This window comes from Thermobia domestica, chromosome 9 (assembly GCF_964235325.1).
Source record: "Thermobia domestica chromosome 9, izTheDome1.hap1.1, whole genome shotgun sequence".
Classification (NCBI taxonomy): domain Eukaryota; kingdom Metazoa; phylum Arthropoda; class Insecta; order Zygentoma; family Lepismatidae; genus Thermobia; species Thermobia domestica.
This window is the reverse complement of record NC_137462.1, coordinates 4,598,121-4,617,948: the sequence shown is the minus strand read 5'-3', so window position 1 is coordinate 4,617,948 and position 19,828 is coordinate 4,598,121. Positions and strand designations below refer to the sequence as shown.

Sequence of the window (19,828 nt, the reverse complement as noted above, 5' to 3'; positions counted from 1 at the left end):
AAACCATAGCTATAAATAAATACCTTTACACATCAATTATTTTAAGAATGTAACTTTGTACTGAAATTGTTCCAGCGAAAAATGCAACTAAGATTCAATTATTCAAGATATAAGTGTGACGCTGTGGTATTCATGTAATAAAACTGCAAACTATTTAAAAGCTAAGTAACACTAAAAATCAACACTTACAAAGAAGGAACTCGTACCTGAAGTGAATCAATAGCTGATATATCAAACATTTCGTCGTTCTCCATTGTGGGTCCTTGGTCTCCTTTCACCACCATTTTCAGATTCAATTTCTCCTGAATTTTCTTCTTCTCCTTCAACATTTTCTTCTTTTTCCTTTTCAACTCTTTCATCTCTTCTTCCTACAAAATACCAGATCGAAACACCATTTATATTCTTTCTTCCTACTAAATTTAATACATTACCTTTAAGCTCTTGAACATATCAGTTCAAATTGTTTCGATAGACATGGTTGTAACCGTTCGTTTGCCCTCTGGAAGACAGAAGGCAATTCCACTGTTGTTCACCCATGGTTCGGAATGTTAAAATACATGAGATACAATTCAATATGACTACAAGACATCCTCTATCACACAAATAAAAAATAAAATAATAAAAAAAACTGGATAACGAAGATTTACTGATAATTTAAACGGTAAAAAAAATAAAATCCACAAAATTTAAGAGATTATAACTTCAAATAATAATTAAAAATATTTAACGAATTGCTATGAAATGCCCTTTCAATATTGGTTCGCTTATAAACTTTCACATTTACGTCGTTACACATTTCCACACTATTTGTACTATTTGAAGAGGAAAAATAGGGAAGTAGCAGCTCCAACGAATTACTTCACAATATTCTACAGGAGAGGATAACTAGTTGATGTTCCTTTTTCTTAATACAAATGCACACTATCCGCTAAGAACGTAGTTTCTCAGAGTGGCTGATGCGTTGTTCTTTCAACAGGGAAAATCACGATGGGTTGACGGTAGTTTGTTCAAATACTCAGGATAAGCAAAAGCAATTATACATATTAAACATATAGAAACCATGCTCTAAATAAAACATTTACTTACAGCAACCCTGATTCTCTTATCGGAGCACTACGTTTTGTGAGGGAATTGTTGATTTCAGTTTCTCAAGCATGTAAATGTTGCTAACTAACTAAATGAAAATGTCCAAAAACTCACTAAATATTTATAAACACCATATATATATACACACAAGAATGCTTTAGGTCAAATAAACTGTGCTTAACAATAGTATCGACTGTGGACTGGTGCCTATCTGTCTTGGTCATACCTGCTGCTATGAAAATAAAATTGAAATGAAAGGATGCTCTTTTCTGTTGATTACGACGATTGAAGGAAATCGTTTTCTCATCACTGTTTACCAACATAAAGTTTTTTTTTCTAGAACATAAAAATATATTAAAATGGATTTTTCCTCAAGTTGCCTTGCATAGTCGGGGACAAAACAGTATATACGTATAATAACCGGGAAGCGTTAATAAGTGGTTCAACAATGAATTAATTATTAAGAAAACAGACTGACAAAAAGAAATGAAAATGGATGATGCAAATTCCACAACATGAGCCAGTAACCAAATAACGTACGAATCGAGACCCTACGACGTGCGGGCCAGGCAGTCCTACAGGATATGTTTCGTGAGGTTGGAGATTCTTTCTCATACAGATATATGTGCAGGAAGTGAGACAAACAAGGGTCATTCGGAAATGCATAATTAACTATCTTGATTGTTAACTTGTCATAAGTCGGTTCCAATGACAGTCTTTTTGTTTCTATAGGGGCGAATTTTCGGATTGCAGAAGCCATAACCAGCTTGTTAATTGAAAATAAAAGAGAACAATTACAACATTACAACTCTAAAATAGGATTAGAGCTCAACTAGAAGTATAAGTGTTGAGGTGTCAAGAGTTTTATCGAGATATAACCTGATATCTCGAAGGTAGTGAGGTGGGGCTCTGTCTTGTTGCATGTAAAAAAAGTTAATCACTATATGGGTTTTGGATGGGAGGCAAAATCTTTGTCTGAAGCATATTAACACACACCTCATCTATTACGGTACCCTCTAACAAGAAAGGACCAATCACACTACCCACTGATAGACCACATCACACAATAACCGCCGGTAGATTCACTGCCCTGTTAACACGAGCACGAGGATTTGCAGGAGTCCAATAGACACAATTGTGGGATTCACCGTACCGTCAAGTTTGAATTCCCTATAAATTCCACATCCTCGCAGACCATGTGTCGAAACCATTTACAGTACTCCACTCTTCGATCTGAATCGACCTCATTCATCGCGTGTAGTTGTCTTGGAATGTTCACTTTCCACTTTGTCCTCTCCAGAATACGTCTTACATTGACCGACTTACCCCCACTTTTGCGCACTCCGTGGTTCACTGATTCTAGCGGTGATCGTGTGAAATGTTGCAACAACAGCACTGTACGTCGTACTTGTAACTGTTCGTGGTCGGCAGATCTTTCCTTGTGGACATCTTTCACTTTTCCGTTTGTTTCGAACTTATCGCGAATGCGGGCAATTATTCCAAGTGTTGGTGGCGGTGTTCCAAACTCTCTCTGTCAATGTCGTTGTACCTCGTGAATGCTCTCATACTTCTAGTACCATTTCACTACACGTTCAAAAAATGATAAGCAAACCACACCCATTGCTGCTAATCGACTGTCTTCTTCTGCACTAGGCAATATAACTGGCTTATTCCACCATCAACCACTTGCGCACGAGCAGCATAAATTGCCAGCTCCGCTTACCACGACAAATTTAATACCTTACAGTACACTACGCATTAGATTAATGAATGCCACTCATTCTAGCTTTGGAACTTCTTTTATAAAATAACAGACAAATTCTGACCAAAGCATATATTAACTAATAAATAATAGCGTTACAGTTTCTGCAAATTAACTTTGCCTTCATCAGACACATTATGAAATACAATTCCCTCACTTTAAGAAGTATATAAGCTGTAATCTTAGAAATTGTATTTCATAATGTGTCTGATGAAAGCAAAGTTAATTTGCCGAAACTGTAACGCTATTATTTATTAGTTAATATATGCTTTGGTCAGAATTTGTCTGTTATTTTATAGATTAATGAGTGTACGTCTTCCTGTTTAGAAATTATTTAATTACAAACAGTATATTTTTGGACCTATCTGTCTATATGTAAACACATTCTTGTTACTTTTCGAAACTACGACACTCCTAGCTTCAAACTCTCCTTTCTTTATATATGATAAATGAAGAAAATAACTGATTTTGTATCAATCCTTCAACAGGCACACATTCAATGATATATAAAGAGTGATAAAATGCAGACTTGACTTTCTTTTAAGTCAACTCAAAATTACACTTCTCACATCTACTGTTCTTTTGACAATAACTTTTTTAATTACCTGACAAATGATAACGTAAAGAGATGGACCGGGACTCGAATCCAGGATCTTCGGTGTACCGTACCGATGCGTTAACCAGTCTATTCCCAGAACATCCATACACTCTCACACTCTTGAAGTCGATGTTCTTTCACTCAGACCATATGGTTTGTACTACAATTTCTTCTTGTGCTGGGACAATCCAGTGTCCATATTCAGAACACCTCTGACAGTTGTATTATCATTATATTAACAAATGGAAAAATAACCGATTTTTAACACACAAACTCCTCGGTTGTTTTCTCCATTCATTAATACCATGTTATCAAAGTTTTTGCACTCATACAATATGTTTTCCACTGCGAAGAAAATTATACTACAATTATCCACTCCTTACTAAGTTACGGATTAAACAACATGCAGACGGGAGAAATCCACTTTTGCTTCCGACTTCATTTGTCTTGTAACGTAGTTTCAGATAAACTATCATCACCCAAGAAACAAAGAAATGTAGAAAGGAATTTTGGATTGAAGTTTGTTAGTTAGAGTCTACAATCAAATGTGTCTCATTATTCTTCTGACGGGACTGAGGAAAAATTCATGAAAAATCTGTCAGGATACCGTAGCCAGCGGCGGATCTCCTGACTAGGGTTGCCAACTGGCCGAAAATCTTGCTGTTATTTTTATTAAGGCCGGTGACCGGTACAAACTTCTTACCAATCTCTTTACGACCAATATTTTGAAATATGTAATCCAGAATAAAACTTCCAACATCGAAATTCTTTAACAGTGCCTTTACAAATACAAGTTTCCGTTGTATTATACATTAAGCGATATATTCTGTTTTATCCATGCTATTTTTTTTTTATTTAACATAAGAAATTTGATAAAAATTAATTTTATTGTAAAACATTATTTTGAACAATAGAGATACAAGTGCATTATTTGTCATAATTGTGCGGCATATCTATAGCGATAAATTTAAATTATCCATCGATTATTGGCAAATAACTCTTAGGCATTTCGTTAGTACAATGTGTGTTGCATGGTTTAGTTTCACGTGATGTAGCATATGACAACTTTTCTTATTCCTTAGGACTTCTTAAAGCAATTTCCTGTAGCTGAAGTGTAAGATTAAAGAGTAAATTTTATTTTGTAAATCCAAAATTGTCACGTAAAAATTAATATACCTTTGTTCATCTGTTTCGATGGTTGCAAAGAATTGGCAGTTGCTGATAAATACAATAAAATGATCAATACCGACTTCTGTTTCTCATTTTTAGCACAATGTATCTATTAAGCTTATTAGTGAATATACTAAAGATATACAGAATATAGGTGCTAATGCATTTTTGTCCACAATAATAATTTCCTTCCCATGGATAGGTACGAACAAAAATACTTCACACACAGGCCTACATCATAGGGAATTTTGACGGGGTGTCGATAATTTTATTATTATTATTATTATTATTTAATTTTTGATGGGGTGCCAAGCATTTATTGGCAACCCTACTTCTGACTATAACGCGAGAACGCTAACAATTCGTTTACGTTCTTCAGTTATTCCAACCAAATGCCAGTAAATATAATCTTGAAGTTATTAACATATAGGAAAGGGGGTTGAAGGAACTGTGGGAATACCAGTTTAAACATAATCCATACCTTAAGTTTCGCGATCTGTTTTTCCACATCAGCCAATTCTTTATCATCTTCATCCACTTCATCTTCTTTGTCTTCCTCTTTCTCCTCCTCTGCTGGTTTCTCTTCGTCCTTCACGAAGAAATCTCTCATGGCTTTTCGCCAGTTAAGCAAGTTTCGTATGTCCTTCCTCCCAAGCACTTTGATATCTTTACAACACTCTTTGATCTCTGTAGTTGTCTTTGGGTGCTGCTCCACGCGTTCATCGTCAAACACTAGCTACAAACAATAAGAACAGAAAAAAAATAATAATTAGACAGAGTAAGCATCTCAAACTAATTTACTAATTTATGTGTGTCTGTTCCTTACGAAAAGGTACGATCGTCTATTCATTTATTCATTATATCTTTATATCATAGTACTTCATATTGTCAAATTTATACCATAATTACATATGTTATAAAATCCCTGTTTTCTCAAATAACAGGCTGAATTTCAACTCCTTTGAAATATAGCTTCCTAAACCATGTAATACAGATCTTCTCCCTCTCCCGGTGTATGGTCTATAACACACTTTCTCTTCAAATAGCCCTATTGACATGGTTTTGATTTCCGTAGTCCCAGAACACTGCCTTTAAAAATTGCTTTGTATGAGTTACACAGCGTTTCGATACAACGCGATTGCGTTTTTATATACAACGTTTCGATTACTAACAGTTTTAAAGTTTTTTCGCTCCCTCCTTCTTCTTCTCCTGCGCCATATTCAGGCGTATTAGGTAGGAATTTCAGTTAGTTTAGCGTTCACTAAATGCTGAAAACTCAAAATATTACCTGGATTTTCAAAACTAAGTACAATTGATAAACCTTCGTAAATGATTTCAAAAATCCAGTTAATATTTTGGGCTCTCTACATTTAATTAATCCTCAAACTAAATGTCTATTCCATCTTAGCATTTAGCTCAGAAGGCGGCTGCAGTACGTAGCAGCTGAAAATTCAGTCTGTTTTTTGAAAGTATACGGACCTTTCGACTCCATAATTTGGTGTTTAAAAACATGCTCATTGCGATCGTACAAGACTCAACAGTATAAAAACAATACTCCACAATATATTCTACAGTTTTTGCATGTTCCTTATATTTTAACAACTCTTGATAGCTTCGATATGACAGCTACACTATACAAATTTTAATAGTATCAGTATATGTGGCACAGTTTCGACATATATTGTTTCTATGTTGAACAACATGATAAAAATATATTAACTTCTTTGTATGAATATCATGTGCATTTCACTTAATATAAATTGCTCAGCGTTAAGCTTTGAATATAATACATAATAATACTCTTTTAATGGTAAAATACCGAGATCGTTAAACTCAACAATTATATTCATATTTTCGGTATATATATAATTTTTAATTCTTTTTGATACGAGGGAGGATCAGAAACTAAAGTTACGAGGCCGATATTCCTAGAGGAATGATGAGTATGCCGTAATTTTAATACATGGAGTTGGCAACCGTGCAGTTTCAGCCAAACGCCACCTATGGCGCTAGTTGTAGGTAAACACAAATGGCGACTCGTTTGGGAAACTGGTCTCTCGAAGAAGTTCGCTTAGTTATTCGATTTCTGTGGGCAAAACATGTAACCGCGGCTGAAATTCAATGGCAGCTGGTAGAGGTTTACGGAGGTTTACTGTAATGTCTCGTCAGCATGTCACAGAATGGTGTCGAACGTTTGCGGCTGGTGGAGGAAACGTCACCGATGAGGAGCGCAGTGGCCAACCTAACACGGCATCAACAGTTCGCGTGGAGGAGTTGATTCAGGACAACAGAGGGATCATGTTATGCCATCTGATGACAGAATTGGGAACATCGTTCGGAAGCGTAAGTCACATTGTGCACGATATTCACAATACTTTGTGACAACGTGGCTGAACACGCAAGGACAGAATTTTTACCAGGAGGGAATCTTTAAACTCATCCGACGATACGGCAAGTACCTCAACCAATATGGAGTTGATCTGATTTTGAGTTTAACGTCCCTTTCAGCAGAGAGGCTATATAAGACAGGACCTACTGATTAACGTGGAATCCGAACCACATGATCTCCCGGCGGGAATCGAACCCGGGCCTCCCACGGCAAAGGCGCGTACGCTAACCACTTAGACACGAAGGAGCTCACAACCAATATGGAGACTATGTCGAAAAATAACCTAATGCATGTACTATCTGTTGGCTGTATTGCTTTTCACTGAAGGCTTTGTAACCGTACTTTCTGATCATCCCTCGTATATCACTATTATATAGTGTCATGTCCAAAATAATTTCAATGCCTAGTTAACACCTGAGAGTTCTATTATTAAGGCCTTTGAGTTTCTTTATCGAGTATTTCGTAAATATTTTTTCCGTATACTCCTTTAAATAAGTAGTATCAATTAAAAGACACGGGAAGAGATAATCTCGCTATTTTAGATTATAATTATGGAATCATGTTTCAAAAAATCATCAGTATTCGGCTTTCTTTTTAAAGATTTCCAGCAAGAACAGCGACAAGATATTCTAATACTTAGATTCACGAAAAAACACCGAAATCTTTAAACAGATTCCAATTTTGTATTAGAATATTAAAAAAAATTAGTGGCTAATTAAAAAAGAACTACAGACACATTAAAAAACTCCAGAACGCACTCCCGCAAAAGTTTGAATAAATGGACTGTAGGTAAGATATTTCTGACTTTCAGTATAGGTTATAATAATAATAATAATAATAATAATAATAATAATAATAATAATAATAATAATAATAATAATAATAATAATAATAATAATATGGATAACTTACATCTTTAAAGGAATTGATTAGAACACACACATACACAAAAAAGAAAACGAGTATTTACTGTATCATTCTTTATGAAATGAAATCTTTCAGTTTTACGTCCTAGGGTTATGCCGGTTAGGCTAAAGGGCACGGTGATGATGAGAAAGAATCAAATGTTGGAATGAAGAAAGTGGGAGGAAACGGAAGAATTCCGAGAAAACCCACGCACATAGTGATTTCCCACCACAAAGTTCACTTGGTCTAATCAAGGACCCCACGCACCAGAGGTGACTGCTCCACCAGTAAGCCACCGTGACCCCTGTATCATTCTTATAATTTATCAGTACATGGAACGAAAGATCTGAACAGATAACAAAGGGATCCCACCTACACGTATTTTTACCTTGCGAACCACTCACGCACACTATTTTCGATCTGAGATGTGATACATACCAAATTTTACTGATACCGGTGGATTTCATTGAGTAACTCAAACTCTGTGGAATCACCCTTCACGACGCACACACACAAACGAACATGCTACTAAGCAAGAAAATAATATTAACATAATTTCATTCATTCTTAAAACCACACATCTATATCCTACCTAAAATTATTACTGGTATTATGAATAGCACAGAAAAAGAAAAGAAAAGAGACCTACCTCTGAAGCTTGCTGCAGTACTTCCACAAAGTCATCCTTAAAGATGAAATCAGAAACGGGAATCTTATGATACAGAGTGTAGTCGCCTTCCGCATAGCCCTCAGGTTTTGGTTTTTGTTTTTCTGGATGGTAGATATTCAGTTTTTGCTTCGGCTCAATATCTAATTCTTCAAACACATACTTCGGATCCAAAAAACGTGGATCAATTTTGTCCGGAGCAATATAGTTTTGACAAACAACGAAAATTTCAGCCGATTCCGTTCGAGAGGCCTGTGGTTTCGTTGAGTATACCTGGAAGAAAATAAGAATAAAAAATAATACAACTTTTGACAGTAAAGTTCGGTAGTGGTGATGGCTTCTTTGTTAAACTGCACAGTAAATAACTGAGAGAACTGTATAACGACATGTCACAAGGATGATCAAAGAGAAATTATGCTAAATTTCCTTTTCACATTATTAAAATGATGAGTAACTAACTAACTCTATGGTCTATGGAATCCTGAGGTTCAATGCCGCCTTCGCAAAAGCTCTCCATTAACTTCTATTGTCAGCCAACTGGATCCAATATCTACTTTGTATTCCTATTTCTTCGAGATCCATCTTAATATTGTTCTCCCATCTGTGTCTAGGTCTTCCAAATGGTCGTTTTCCGATTGGACTTCCTGTTAAAGACTTTGAAAACGTTCCTACTTTCTTCCATCCTGCCTACATGACCTGCCCACCTGAGCTCAATAGACTTGATGACCCTAACAATGTTGGGTAAACCGTATAAATTATGTAGATCCTCGTTATGCAGTTGGTGCCATTCCCTATTCCCGTTCTTATTGGGTCCGAATATTCGTCTTATGAGTTTGTTCTCAAATACTTTCAGTCTACGTTCTTCCCTCAGAGTAAGTGACCATGTTTCGTAACCATAACAACAGGCATGCTTATCGTTTTATATATATTTTAAGCTTATTCAAATGATGAGTGAAAACACTAATTCCGTTGAAAGCGTCTAAAATACTTACTGGACGGTTTCGGCAACTTAATCTGTGGTTTTATTCACCAAGAAAGTTATTCGCATTAAGATCGAATCGCTTTATACATACAATTTGCATCTTTAGTGCACGTATTCTTAGTTGGGAAGAGACCTCTTATGCAACTGGCTGTTTATGTAGAAAAATTTCGTACAGCGTGAAGGAATGGCAATTTAGCATGAACATCGTTGGAGTCCTGTAGGTACTAATAAAATTTAGAATCTCTCTTAGGCTATGTTTCTTTTCTTCATGTAACTAATTCACAACAAATTAAACTTATCTACAAAATAATAATAATAATAATAATATATTGACCATATGATCATTAAGATATACTTAAATTCCATTTCTTTGACTATTAATCTAAACACTTTGAATGTGGCAGTTGAACTATATGCACCTTCCTCCCCTTCTTTTCACTTCAGATAACTTAACGCTGTACGCACAAAACTACATATTGTTTATCCTTGTTGAGGAAAGTATTTAATTTAACGTCCCACGTTTATGCTCTGTAGTTAACGAGGACGGATAATTAATGAAAGTGAATAACTATGGTAACTATTTAACTATGGTAAAATAGGTGCGATAGTATCAGACAAGGAGGGAGAACCCCGAGAAAACTCACGAACAAGATGGTGTCCACCACAAACTTCCATGTACTGGGGTTAAATCAGAAACAGTAGCATCAAGAAGTGAGTTCTCAACCACCGAGCCTCCTGAATCTTTGCTATTAAATTATAATACAACATATTTTTTTAAAATAATAATAACAGTAATAATAATAATAATAATAAACGAACCTTTTTAAACATCTGCTTCAACACCCACAACAAAGCATGATAGTCCTTAGAACGGAAAACTTTGGTAATAAACCATCCACCAGGCTTCAGGAACTGTGTAGCCACCTTCAGAGCGCTTAGTGTGAGGGAAACTTGCTGATAAGCATCGTGCAGCCAATTCTTACCTTTAAGAAATTAATTATAAATTAGAGAAATGGAAATAGAACTTTAATAAAAAGTCGAATCGACTGACTACAAAAAAACACAATAATTTCATAACATGTTAATTACTTTGAATAAAAACGCAATACAGGACGATCAAAACCATTCGAAGATAGCAGTTCATTACATACATTTACATTATCGATAGTGTTACAATGTGGCCTCACTGTTGAACTCACTGTCATACGCTAGATTCTATGGACTATTTTAATTATTTTAAAATTAAATTAAGACTACATGGTAAACAATTTAGTAACACAATCCCTTGAAGATCAATTAGTTGCTGGACTAGTTTCTACATGGGCGATGAGTTTTCCGGCACTCATTGTATTCGTGTACATAACTAATAGAGAAAATGCCGACTATTCATCGTAATGCGACATATCTGTGACATTTCTTACACTCTGTACCTTATATTGGGTTATTGCAATTTAAATGTCACACAGACATGTGTCAATTCTAACACTACGGACATGAAATGAACGAACAATATCTGGTTACTCAAAATAGTGTCCTTCTGTGCTTACAAACTTTTGTTATTACTGTCAACGGATGGAAACGATTATTAAAACTCACCGTTTGGCGATGTGAATAAGTTAACCATGCTAGACCTGATGGTAATCTTTTTAAATTAAGATGATAAAAGATGTGGTAGTCAGTGAGACAATGTCACAGGATCAAGATGCGTTGAAGAGGGCTTTCCACAACAATTTACTGCGAGCTTGCATAGTCTTTTGTGCAACGTGTTGAAGGACATTGCCATATAACATGCCTGATGATCAGTGCTGGCTGTCTGTGGAGAAGTGACGGCGCACTGACGATAACAATCACGCAAGCAGCAAGAGCCTGTATGGGTGGAGGGATATTTTGAATAGTATCCAGCACTTTGACTCTTCTTTGATTCTTATTGTACAGATCTATAAGTCAATTTAACATTTATTGCATACATCCGCCTTCCCTACCACTATACTACCGCCTCACATTCGTTCCATTTGTCAAACCTTGTTAACTGGTATAAAGCATCTGATACCGATATGTTAAAAGATTCTCACCTTACTGATGTCGTTGTGAAACAGAATAACAATTGTGCGGTGTATACCAACCATTTCTGCAATGACACGACAGTTTAACATGAGTTAACTTTGGTGTTAATTTCAAGAACTTTCGTCTAAAACTGTGGTTTGATAGCGACGGAGCTCATTTTCCAATCCTGCATCGCCAAAATAATATTCCATAGAATATGGGCATCTGGTGCGTTCATTCTCTGTGCTTCTTGCAAAAGTCGTGTTGATGTTATCTACTGCAAATCATGTACAATATATCCATTTACACACATAAAGGGAAAGGCATTTATAAATTCTGTATGGTTCATTTTGATATGTTCCAGTTTAATGATATATCTACTGATAGCATAGATAACACATGTTAAGATTCTGACTTTGCCCAGTGCGCCTATACTTGTATTCACACCACAGTTCAATTGGACGCCTGAATCGCACCAACCTATACCACTTAAAATAAACTTTGTCAATATCAACGTCTATGTAACTTATTTTATGGTTAAAAAAAAAGACTGATTGGTGTAGAAATAAAACAATACCAGTGGGTCTTATCCTATGGCAAACTGGTATTACTATTATTCACGTCTATATATTAGCCTCCAATCTTTTAGGATGCCTGAGGGTCCTTTTCCAAGAAGTATTCGAAGTAACTGTACAACTCATACATATTCCCTATCCTAGTAATGTGGTCTTCCCTCTTACACTTCTCGATTTAATTATTAGCACTTTTATTCAGATGTCACAAAATTTCTTCCTTACTTCTTGTGACAAGTTCTCTATAAGTGCATAAATAGAAAAGAGCCTCAGACGCTATTAATTAATTAATCTGAAAGAACTTACTACTATATAATGAGATAGCGTTTTCAGAATTGAGAATTTAAAATTTATATGCGCAAACTCGTGTCTATGATGGTTATCGTATTCTTTCCATATACGAGAAGATTGTAACGTCATTATTAGTACCATATAAATCGTTTCACTTGTGTAAATCGAAACAATGAGTCCGATATAAAAAGAAAAACAAATCACTCTTCTCACCGTATAGAATATTGCTCTGCTATCTTTTGAAGGGTTTCGTCTTCTTACAGATTACAAACGGAACATTTTTACCTTTACAAAGAAAGCGTTTTACCTTATGTTATTCATTTATTTGACTTACCTACATTTGGAGCACCGTCGTTAAGAACGACGTCTGCTTTCCAGGTTTGTAACTCCTTCTCAAGCGCTAGTTTGCATTTGTTTGTTGTTATGTCTTCCTGAAGGGAGATGCATCCAGGTATTGGCTTTATTGGGAACAAGTCCACACCTGAAAATAATTATTCAAAAATTAGGAAATACGTAGAATAAGTAGAGCAGTCATCTGACATGCAATAAACAAATAAATATCTCGGCAGAAAGTATTTTATACGAAAATCAAACCTCATGTTGATTATTATATCGAGTGTCGATGATATAACACTGGCTCAGTGCACATATCCTTTTCAGTATATCGAACAAAAGTTACCGTCGCAAAAGTTTCACTGGAGACAGCCTCTAAACATCTATGGAATTTTTCACAGATTATGAATAGCACACTTGCTTTCGGTGGATGCGCTTACGGGTTTAAACGCTGCTGGTATTAGAGTGTCACAGAGAACACGTGGTTTGAAATTATTGGGAATTTTTAGATCTAAGGAAAATCAATCGCAAAACTTCAAGATCTTAAAGAGTTTTTGATTAAGAGATCGAGGATAAAAAATTGATATGATTTGGTGAATGAAATTATAATTATTCAGTTGTTGCATGCCGTAGAAACCTTGGAACTACTTCTCAATCTACCCATCCATTCAAGCCTCTTAAAAATGTAGTTTCCATATACCTTTATGAGCAAGGGAAAAACGCTGCACACCCTATCCCTCTATTGGGCTTAGTAGGTAAATAGTTTAGACTAACATTAATTAATGTTACATAATGAAACTTGATTAAATAAATAAATAAATAAAACAGTGAAACATCTTTGTGGATGAAATACGGTGTTCATTGCTCATTTGAATAAGGCGTTACGAAAAGAAAGATTATGAAACTAGGAAAAAAGTTTTAGGGATTTCTTCCGAAAATACCTCCCTAGTTTCTCTGGGACTTCCTCTAATCAGAGTACAGGTACACCGTACATTGCCAGAACCAATGATAGATGTAATGTTCTCCAAGACGTTGCCATTTAAGAGAGAAAATCCTTCCCTAGTAGATTCGTCCAAGCAATACAAACTACCTCTCTTTTACGTGTTGAGGTACCACGAACACGTTGAGACACTCGGTATCTCCACGATTATCTATAATATATATGGATTGATCAATTTATGGGCATTTACTGTACATTTTTAACACCAAGGCAATATAAGACGGAACCTACTGTTTAAAGTGGGATCCGAACTACTAGGTGTGTCAGAAGTTTAACACCTATCGGTGGTCGAGCCTGGAACCACAAAAACAAGAAGTACATGCATTAGCCGATTGACCACAAAGAAAATTCCCACAATCTATACATATTGTAAATTGATGCCTCCTTTGGGATTTTGAGACATAGCATTTTGTTAATACAGTAAACTAACTTACCAACAACAACACTGGAAACAGGCATATTCTGCTTCGCTACTTGCATCCATCCTCCAGGCGCAGCACACAAATCAATCAAAACACGAGACTTCTGAAGGAACCCAAATTTACGATTCAGTTGGATTAATTTGAAGGCGGCACGAGACCTGTAGCCTGTAAAAATAAATAAATAAACATCAGTACACAAATGAACTTTACATCTTCGCTTTAAGTCTAGTTTTGTGCTTGACGAATACTGTACAATCAAGCGGAATCGAACGCAGAAGTCTTTTGACGACCCACATAATGAATCATCACGAATTCTAATTAAAAATTATATGTTATTGCAGTTTTGATCAAAAATGTTTAAGACCCATAATGTTTTGATATTCAATTGTTTATCTACTTATTTTAAAGGTTCATGTCGTGTATTCCGTTACATATTTCAGTGTATTAAGTTATTTATGTGATTCTACACTTACGCGAGCTGATCAAAATAGGACAGGCTACTTAATGTCACTAAGTTACTTAACACCGCAACTTCAAAATGTTCATAATCAGTAAAACGAAGAACAGAAAAATCAAAATGTATCCTCAATTACTAAGTTAGACACCGCACAACAGATTTTGAATTATGTTGTAATTTATTAATTGTGCACTATTTAACAGCTCTATTGGTGAATTTCATATATAGTCAAGAAAATACAGTGCATACGAGATAAATTCAGGTAAAACTGATCAGGTAAACTTATATAATCTAAGCTGTATACACATTATTATTCAGAGTTTTGATACATGGTTTGTTATATAATGACAGTGTATTACTAATTCTACTCTGAGATCGCATATCTCTGAGACCCAACAAATTAACACACTGTCTTCATGTTTCTCACACATATGGTAGCAGATCATGAGTTAACATTTTACTTTGTAATGGTTTCTTTATGGATGAAATGCGTACTTATCTGAGAGGCAAGATCAACACATATTTTGACTACGTACCCAATACTTTATTAAAATAATATTAGATGTTTCTTCTGTAAATGGTGTTATCATGGTTTATGGGCCAAGATTTTTAAAATTTATAGAATATTTAGCGTTATTTTAAAAGAACACTGTAAGCAAGATATATGGAAATCTTATCTCTGACATACGTGAAACCTTAGAAACACATGAACGAAAGTGGAAGGTTTTATTCACGCATTCATCCATAATGAAGCCATTACGAAGTTAAGTAAGTGAAATGAAGGCAGTGTACCAACTCATGATAGGTCAGAGAAGCATGAAGGCAATCTGTTAACTCATGATGCACAACTGTAAGTAATATCAAAATTTCGAAAGTAGTGAAATGCATTGCTATAAATCCTGTTCTTCCTATTTTCTTTCCTTTGCGTACATTACCTACATCAAATGATGAAGAAAGTTCTCCAGAAGTGTCACTGAAAAAAACATGATAAGGAACACCTTAGGTGGGCAACAACGAGCAAAACCCTACAAGTTGCCCCCGTTACCAGCTAGCCCCTCCTGGTAATTTCGGCCCACGGTACCCTTACTCGCGCCCCATGCGAACTGCTGAGTGACCTCTAATCCTTGGAGTCAAGTTATTAATTCCTTTGTAAGTTAATCTTGTACAGGTCAAAAGGGATTTTGTGAGCAGTTGTGAAGAAAATAAAGTATTTCTCTATTCGTATTCTTAACAGTTTAACCTCTCCTAAAGCGAATTTGCATCTAGGAATGCAAAATGAAATGAAATCTTTGAGTTTTACGTCCCACGGTTATGCCGGTTAGGCTAAAGGAGACGGTGATGATGAGAAATGAATGAAATGGAGAAAGTGGGAGGAAATGGGAGAACCGCGAGAAAACCCACAAGCACGGTGTTTGTCCACCACAAAGTCCACACGGCACGAGCTGGGATCGAACCAAGGACCCCAAGCACCAGAGGTGAACGCTCTACCACTAGCCACCGCGCCCCCCACATCTAGGAATGCAACTCTTCCCATAAGAAACAATGTTTTAAGACACTAAGAGTAGATTTCGTGAAGAAAGAATATATAATTAATTTATTTAGGGTTTAGCTTCTATATTTCCTACCGATAAATTAAAAGTAAATAAATAAATAAAAAAACATGGTTCCAGATTGTATACTGGCATCATTCTTTCTAGTGGTCCTTACACGTAAACTGCAGGAATAAAATATATGATGCATCCGACACTTTGCCCCATCAACTATTTGGAGTAAATTTTACAACACACGCTCGAGCTGCCCATCAATAAGTAGGACCGCTTTAAAAGGGTAGAGTAGAGTTGGGTCGGGTTAGCTTAGAACTACTAAAGTTTGGGCCAATAAAGGGCTTAAGGTTAGAGTTGTCCGTCGAGTTTCATACCTACGAAAAAGTAGTAAAAACATTAAAATGTGCACTTTTACTATACGGACCCATAGTATAAGTAGTAGTAGGAGTAGGAACGGGTTAGAAGCCCCACAGGGGTTCGTTAGGTTCTATTCTCGACATAAAATGGGCATGCTGCGGAATCATCGAACCTTCCGCGTCTTGCAAACAGTACCCACTTCCAAATATCTTTTCTCGTATTAAACATAACTTTACTGCCAAACTTACACACCTAACCATCACATAAAAACTCCAAATCATCAATTCTTACCTCATTTCTCCATAAATTTTCCTAATTTTTATAAAAAACGGAGGGGTAACTCTAATCTTAATCCCCAAAAAGTGGATTAAGTGCCGCAAATTAGGTCCAAAAAGATGAAAAATAGCTACGTAAAATTTACAGGAAAGGTGAACTTATTATTTTTCATGACATTCATGTTAACAAAATAAGTACAATGTGGTATTTTCAAGTATTATAAGCTGAGTCTTGTTGGAGCTATTTTGAGTGGAAGCACGCTGATAGTGCACATTGTGATGTAATGAGGAAATTGAATCCTAGCATTCAAAACTGGAAGATGTGACATTTCAATTGTGAATTTTATAAAAACCTAAGTTGGTGGAGAAAAAGAGTTATTACGTTATGTTGAGCGGCATAGATTACTGAAATTGAGCAGAAAACAGGGTTGGCAAAAACCATGGTTTTTATTGAAAAAAAAAAACTTTTTTTTTTTTGGTTTAAACCAGGTTTATTTGGTTTAAATAATTTGCTCTATATATTCATATCAATATGGACAGAAATAAGTTTGTTTCGCCTTGATGTTATTATGCAACAGCCGGGTTATGCTGGAAGGGGTCAAAAGCGGAATAAAAACTGTTTCTCGAGTTACATCCGAGAGAAATTGTCCTCCATTTGAACTCGGAACCAGGACTAATTGGCCACAAATGCGATACGTCTGCCGACTCACTCACGAAGGAATCCTTATAAAAATACGTTGTACTGATCTTTACATGCTTCTTAATATAACTGTCAAGAGTCATTTCAGAAGAACAAAAAGATAAACAGTTGCACAAGTGAAACCATTATACTGAATTACATATGGACAATTTCAAAGTACTACGGAGTACAGAAGAACTAATTTAATTCAAGTTAGTTAAGAACGACTTTTATTGGTCCAAATTAAAGAAATACAACGACTTAATTTGCATATCACAAAGATACGAATTATTTGAGTCCACTTTGGCTCAGACTCATGTATACATAAATAGATACCGAAGATATTTCTCATTTCACTAAATGCCTCTCGTGGGGTCTGTATGACCCTCCCCCACACACACAAAGTACGGCATGTATTTTATCAATAGTAAACATTGAAACAAAACAATATTTAGAATTTTTCTTTGATTGCAATTACATAACAATAATAACTACAAAAAAAAAAAAAAAAAAAAAAAAAAAAAAACATTTATAAACTTATATATAAAAAAGTCGCTTTTGTAGTATAATCTTTTTGAGTAATGAATGGGGAATTTAAAACAAACATTTATAAACTTATATAAAAAAAAGTCGCTTTTGTAGTATAATCTTTTTGAGTAATGAATGGGTAATTTAGGTCTGAATATAATACGAATAATATACGGGAGTGAAACGTGAAAACCCACAAATGTGGGTTCATCAAGATTTTACAAACACTTACAATTTTACGAAGATTTTCGTTTTTTGGTTTAAACCAGTTGGTTTTTTTGAAAAAACCAGCTGGTTTAAACCAGCCAACCCTGGCAGAAAATGTGGCATATGGCACTGGAAACAAAAAAATGGATGAACACTGTCGATGAATCGTGTTGGTGGTATAAAATATCATTGGCAAAAGTCTGCAGTGAGAGGTACTTTTCTCGAGGACGCAAACCTGTCGATAGAGAAGGTAGGCTACCTAGTGTTTTTAGCAAAATCCTCGTTTACGCAAATACTCACTATCGTTGATGAGCCTGCACCCTACAGACGCAACCCCTCGCCCCCCTACTACACTCCTATACTGAGTCAGATATCATTCGGGTGCGTTTTTAGTGGCCAGCTATCACATGTTAGCTCCGTTCAACACGGATTGCTATCTAAAAAAATTGAAAATGAAATGTAAAATTTCACACAAGCATTCACATTCAGCTGCCATTATGCACAGTGTATAAAATGATTGAAGGTAAATAAGGGCAGACGAAAGTGAAGAATTAAGAAGCGGAACCATTTAAATCATGGTCATGTAGTAGGTATACACTGGAATTTTATTAATTGTGTTTATTTCCGGAATTGTGAGTAATGCTAGTGCCGTAGTGCATAAATACCAGTGCAAATTGAGAAGAAAATTGGAAGTTCGTGACATTGGAAGAGATAAAACGTTGTCTAAATTGAGATAAAGGTAAGAAACAACTAAGCCTTGCGAAGCCTTCTACCCCTTCCCCCTCCCGGCTCGCTATCACTCGCCCAGTTGTTTTGTGAAAATAGCATTCATGATCGTTAGGGATCAGCTTGTTTTGTATAAACTGTGATAAAGAAAGAACGAGCCCTGCGAGGCTTCAAACTCCCATCTCCCGCTATGCCTTGTTAAGATGGCATTCGTGGTTTTTAGTGACCACCTAGCACAGGTTGCTTGTTTTGCAGACGACCTCTTAAACTGAATCTGCAGCGAAGAATGCAAGTGCACGCCTCAAAAGTGATTCCTGAAGGTATAGAAATAAATGCAGAGAGAAGGAAGTATTCTTTTATGCATCTGTGTATGAATCTGTATAGCAAACCTGGAATAATGTCTAAGGTAATAACAATTTCCTCATAAATGGCAAACATTTTACGTGTTAACATTAAACCTGAAAATAATGGATATACTCAGCGGCACAAAGGTCTTAAAATTAATTAAGTGTAATTTTTCTGTCTGCTTTAGGATACTAACTGGAGCGGAGACTGTAATGCTTGTAGTGAATGGTCTAATCAATCTTACCTGTCTCCTTTGCCAAATGATAATATTTATCACGTCGTTGTTTGCCAACTTTCGACTTCTTTCCCATTTTTATAGCTTGACTAGAAACTACACTTTTACTCAACAATTATTTATGTTCCTGAAAAATACTGTTACACTTCGAATAACTTAATTAAAATTTCCACTCGTATTTACTATTTTACATCCAGCTCCATATCGTTGCTTCCACATGCGGTTATGAACACACATGTGGATGAAGGTAATGG

At 35.7% G+C, this 19,828-nt stretch overlaps 1 protein-coding gene across 1 annotated transcript in view; it reads right to left on the bottom strand.

Moving 5' to 3' along the window:
- The window catches only part of LOC145694348 (pre-rRNA 2'-O-ribose RNA methyltransferase FTSJ3), a 49,233-nt gene extending 29,416 nt beyond the window's left edge, over positions 1–19,817 (bottom strand). Inside the window, exons 1-7 of the mRNA XM_081770481.1 lie at positions 19,584–19,817; positions 14,234–14,386; positions 12,801–12,947; positions 10,380–10,543; positions 8,561–8,851; positions 5,098–5,352; positions 207–368 (exon numbers count right to left, since the gene is read on the bottom strand). Of these exons, the coding sequence (XP_081626607.1) occupies positions 207–368; positions 5,098–5,352; positions 8,561–8,851; positions 10,380–10,543; positions 12,801–12,947; positions 14,234–14,386; positions 19,584–19,650 (1,239 nt within the window). The 5' untranslated portion in view covers positions 19,651–19,817. The remainder of the gene's footprint in view (positions 1–206; positions 369–5,097; positions 5,353–8,560; positions 8,852–10,379; positions 10,544–12,800; positions 12,948–14,233; positions 14,387–19,583) is intronic.
- Positions 19,818–19,828: the final 11 nt, after the last annotated feature.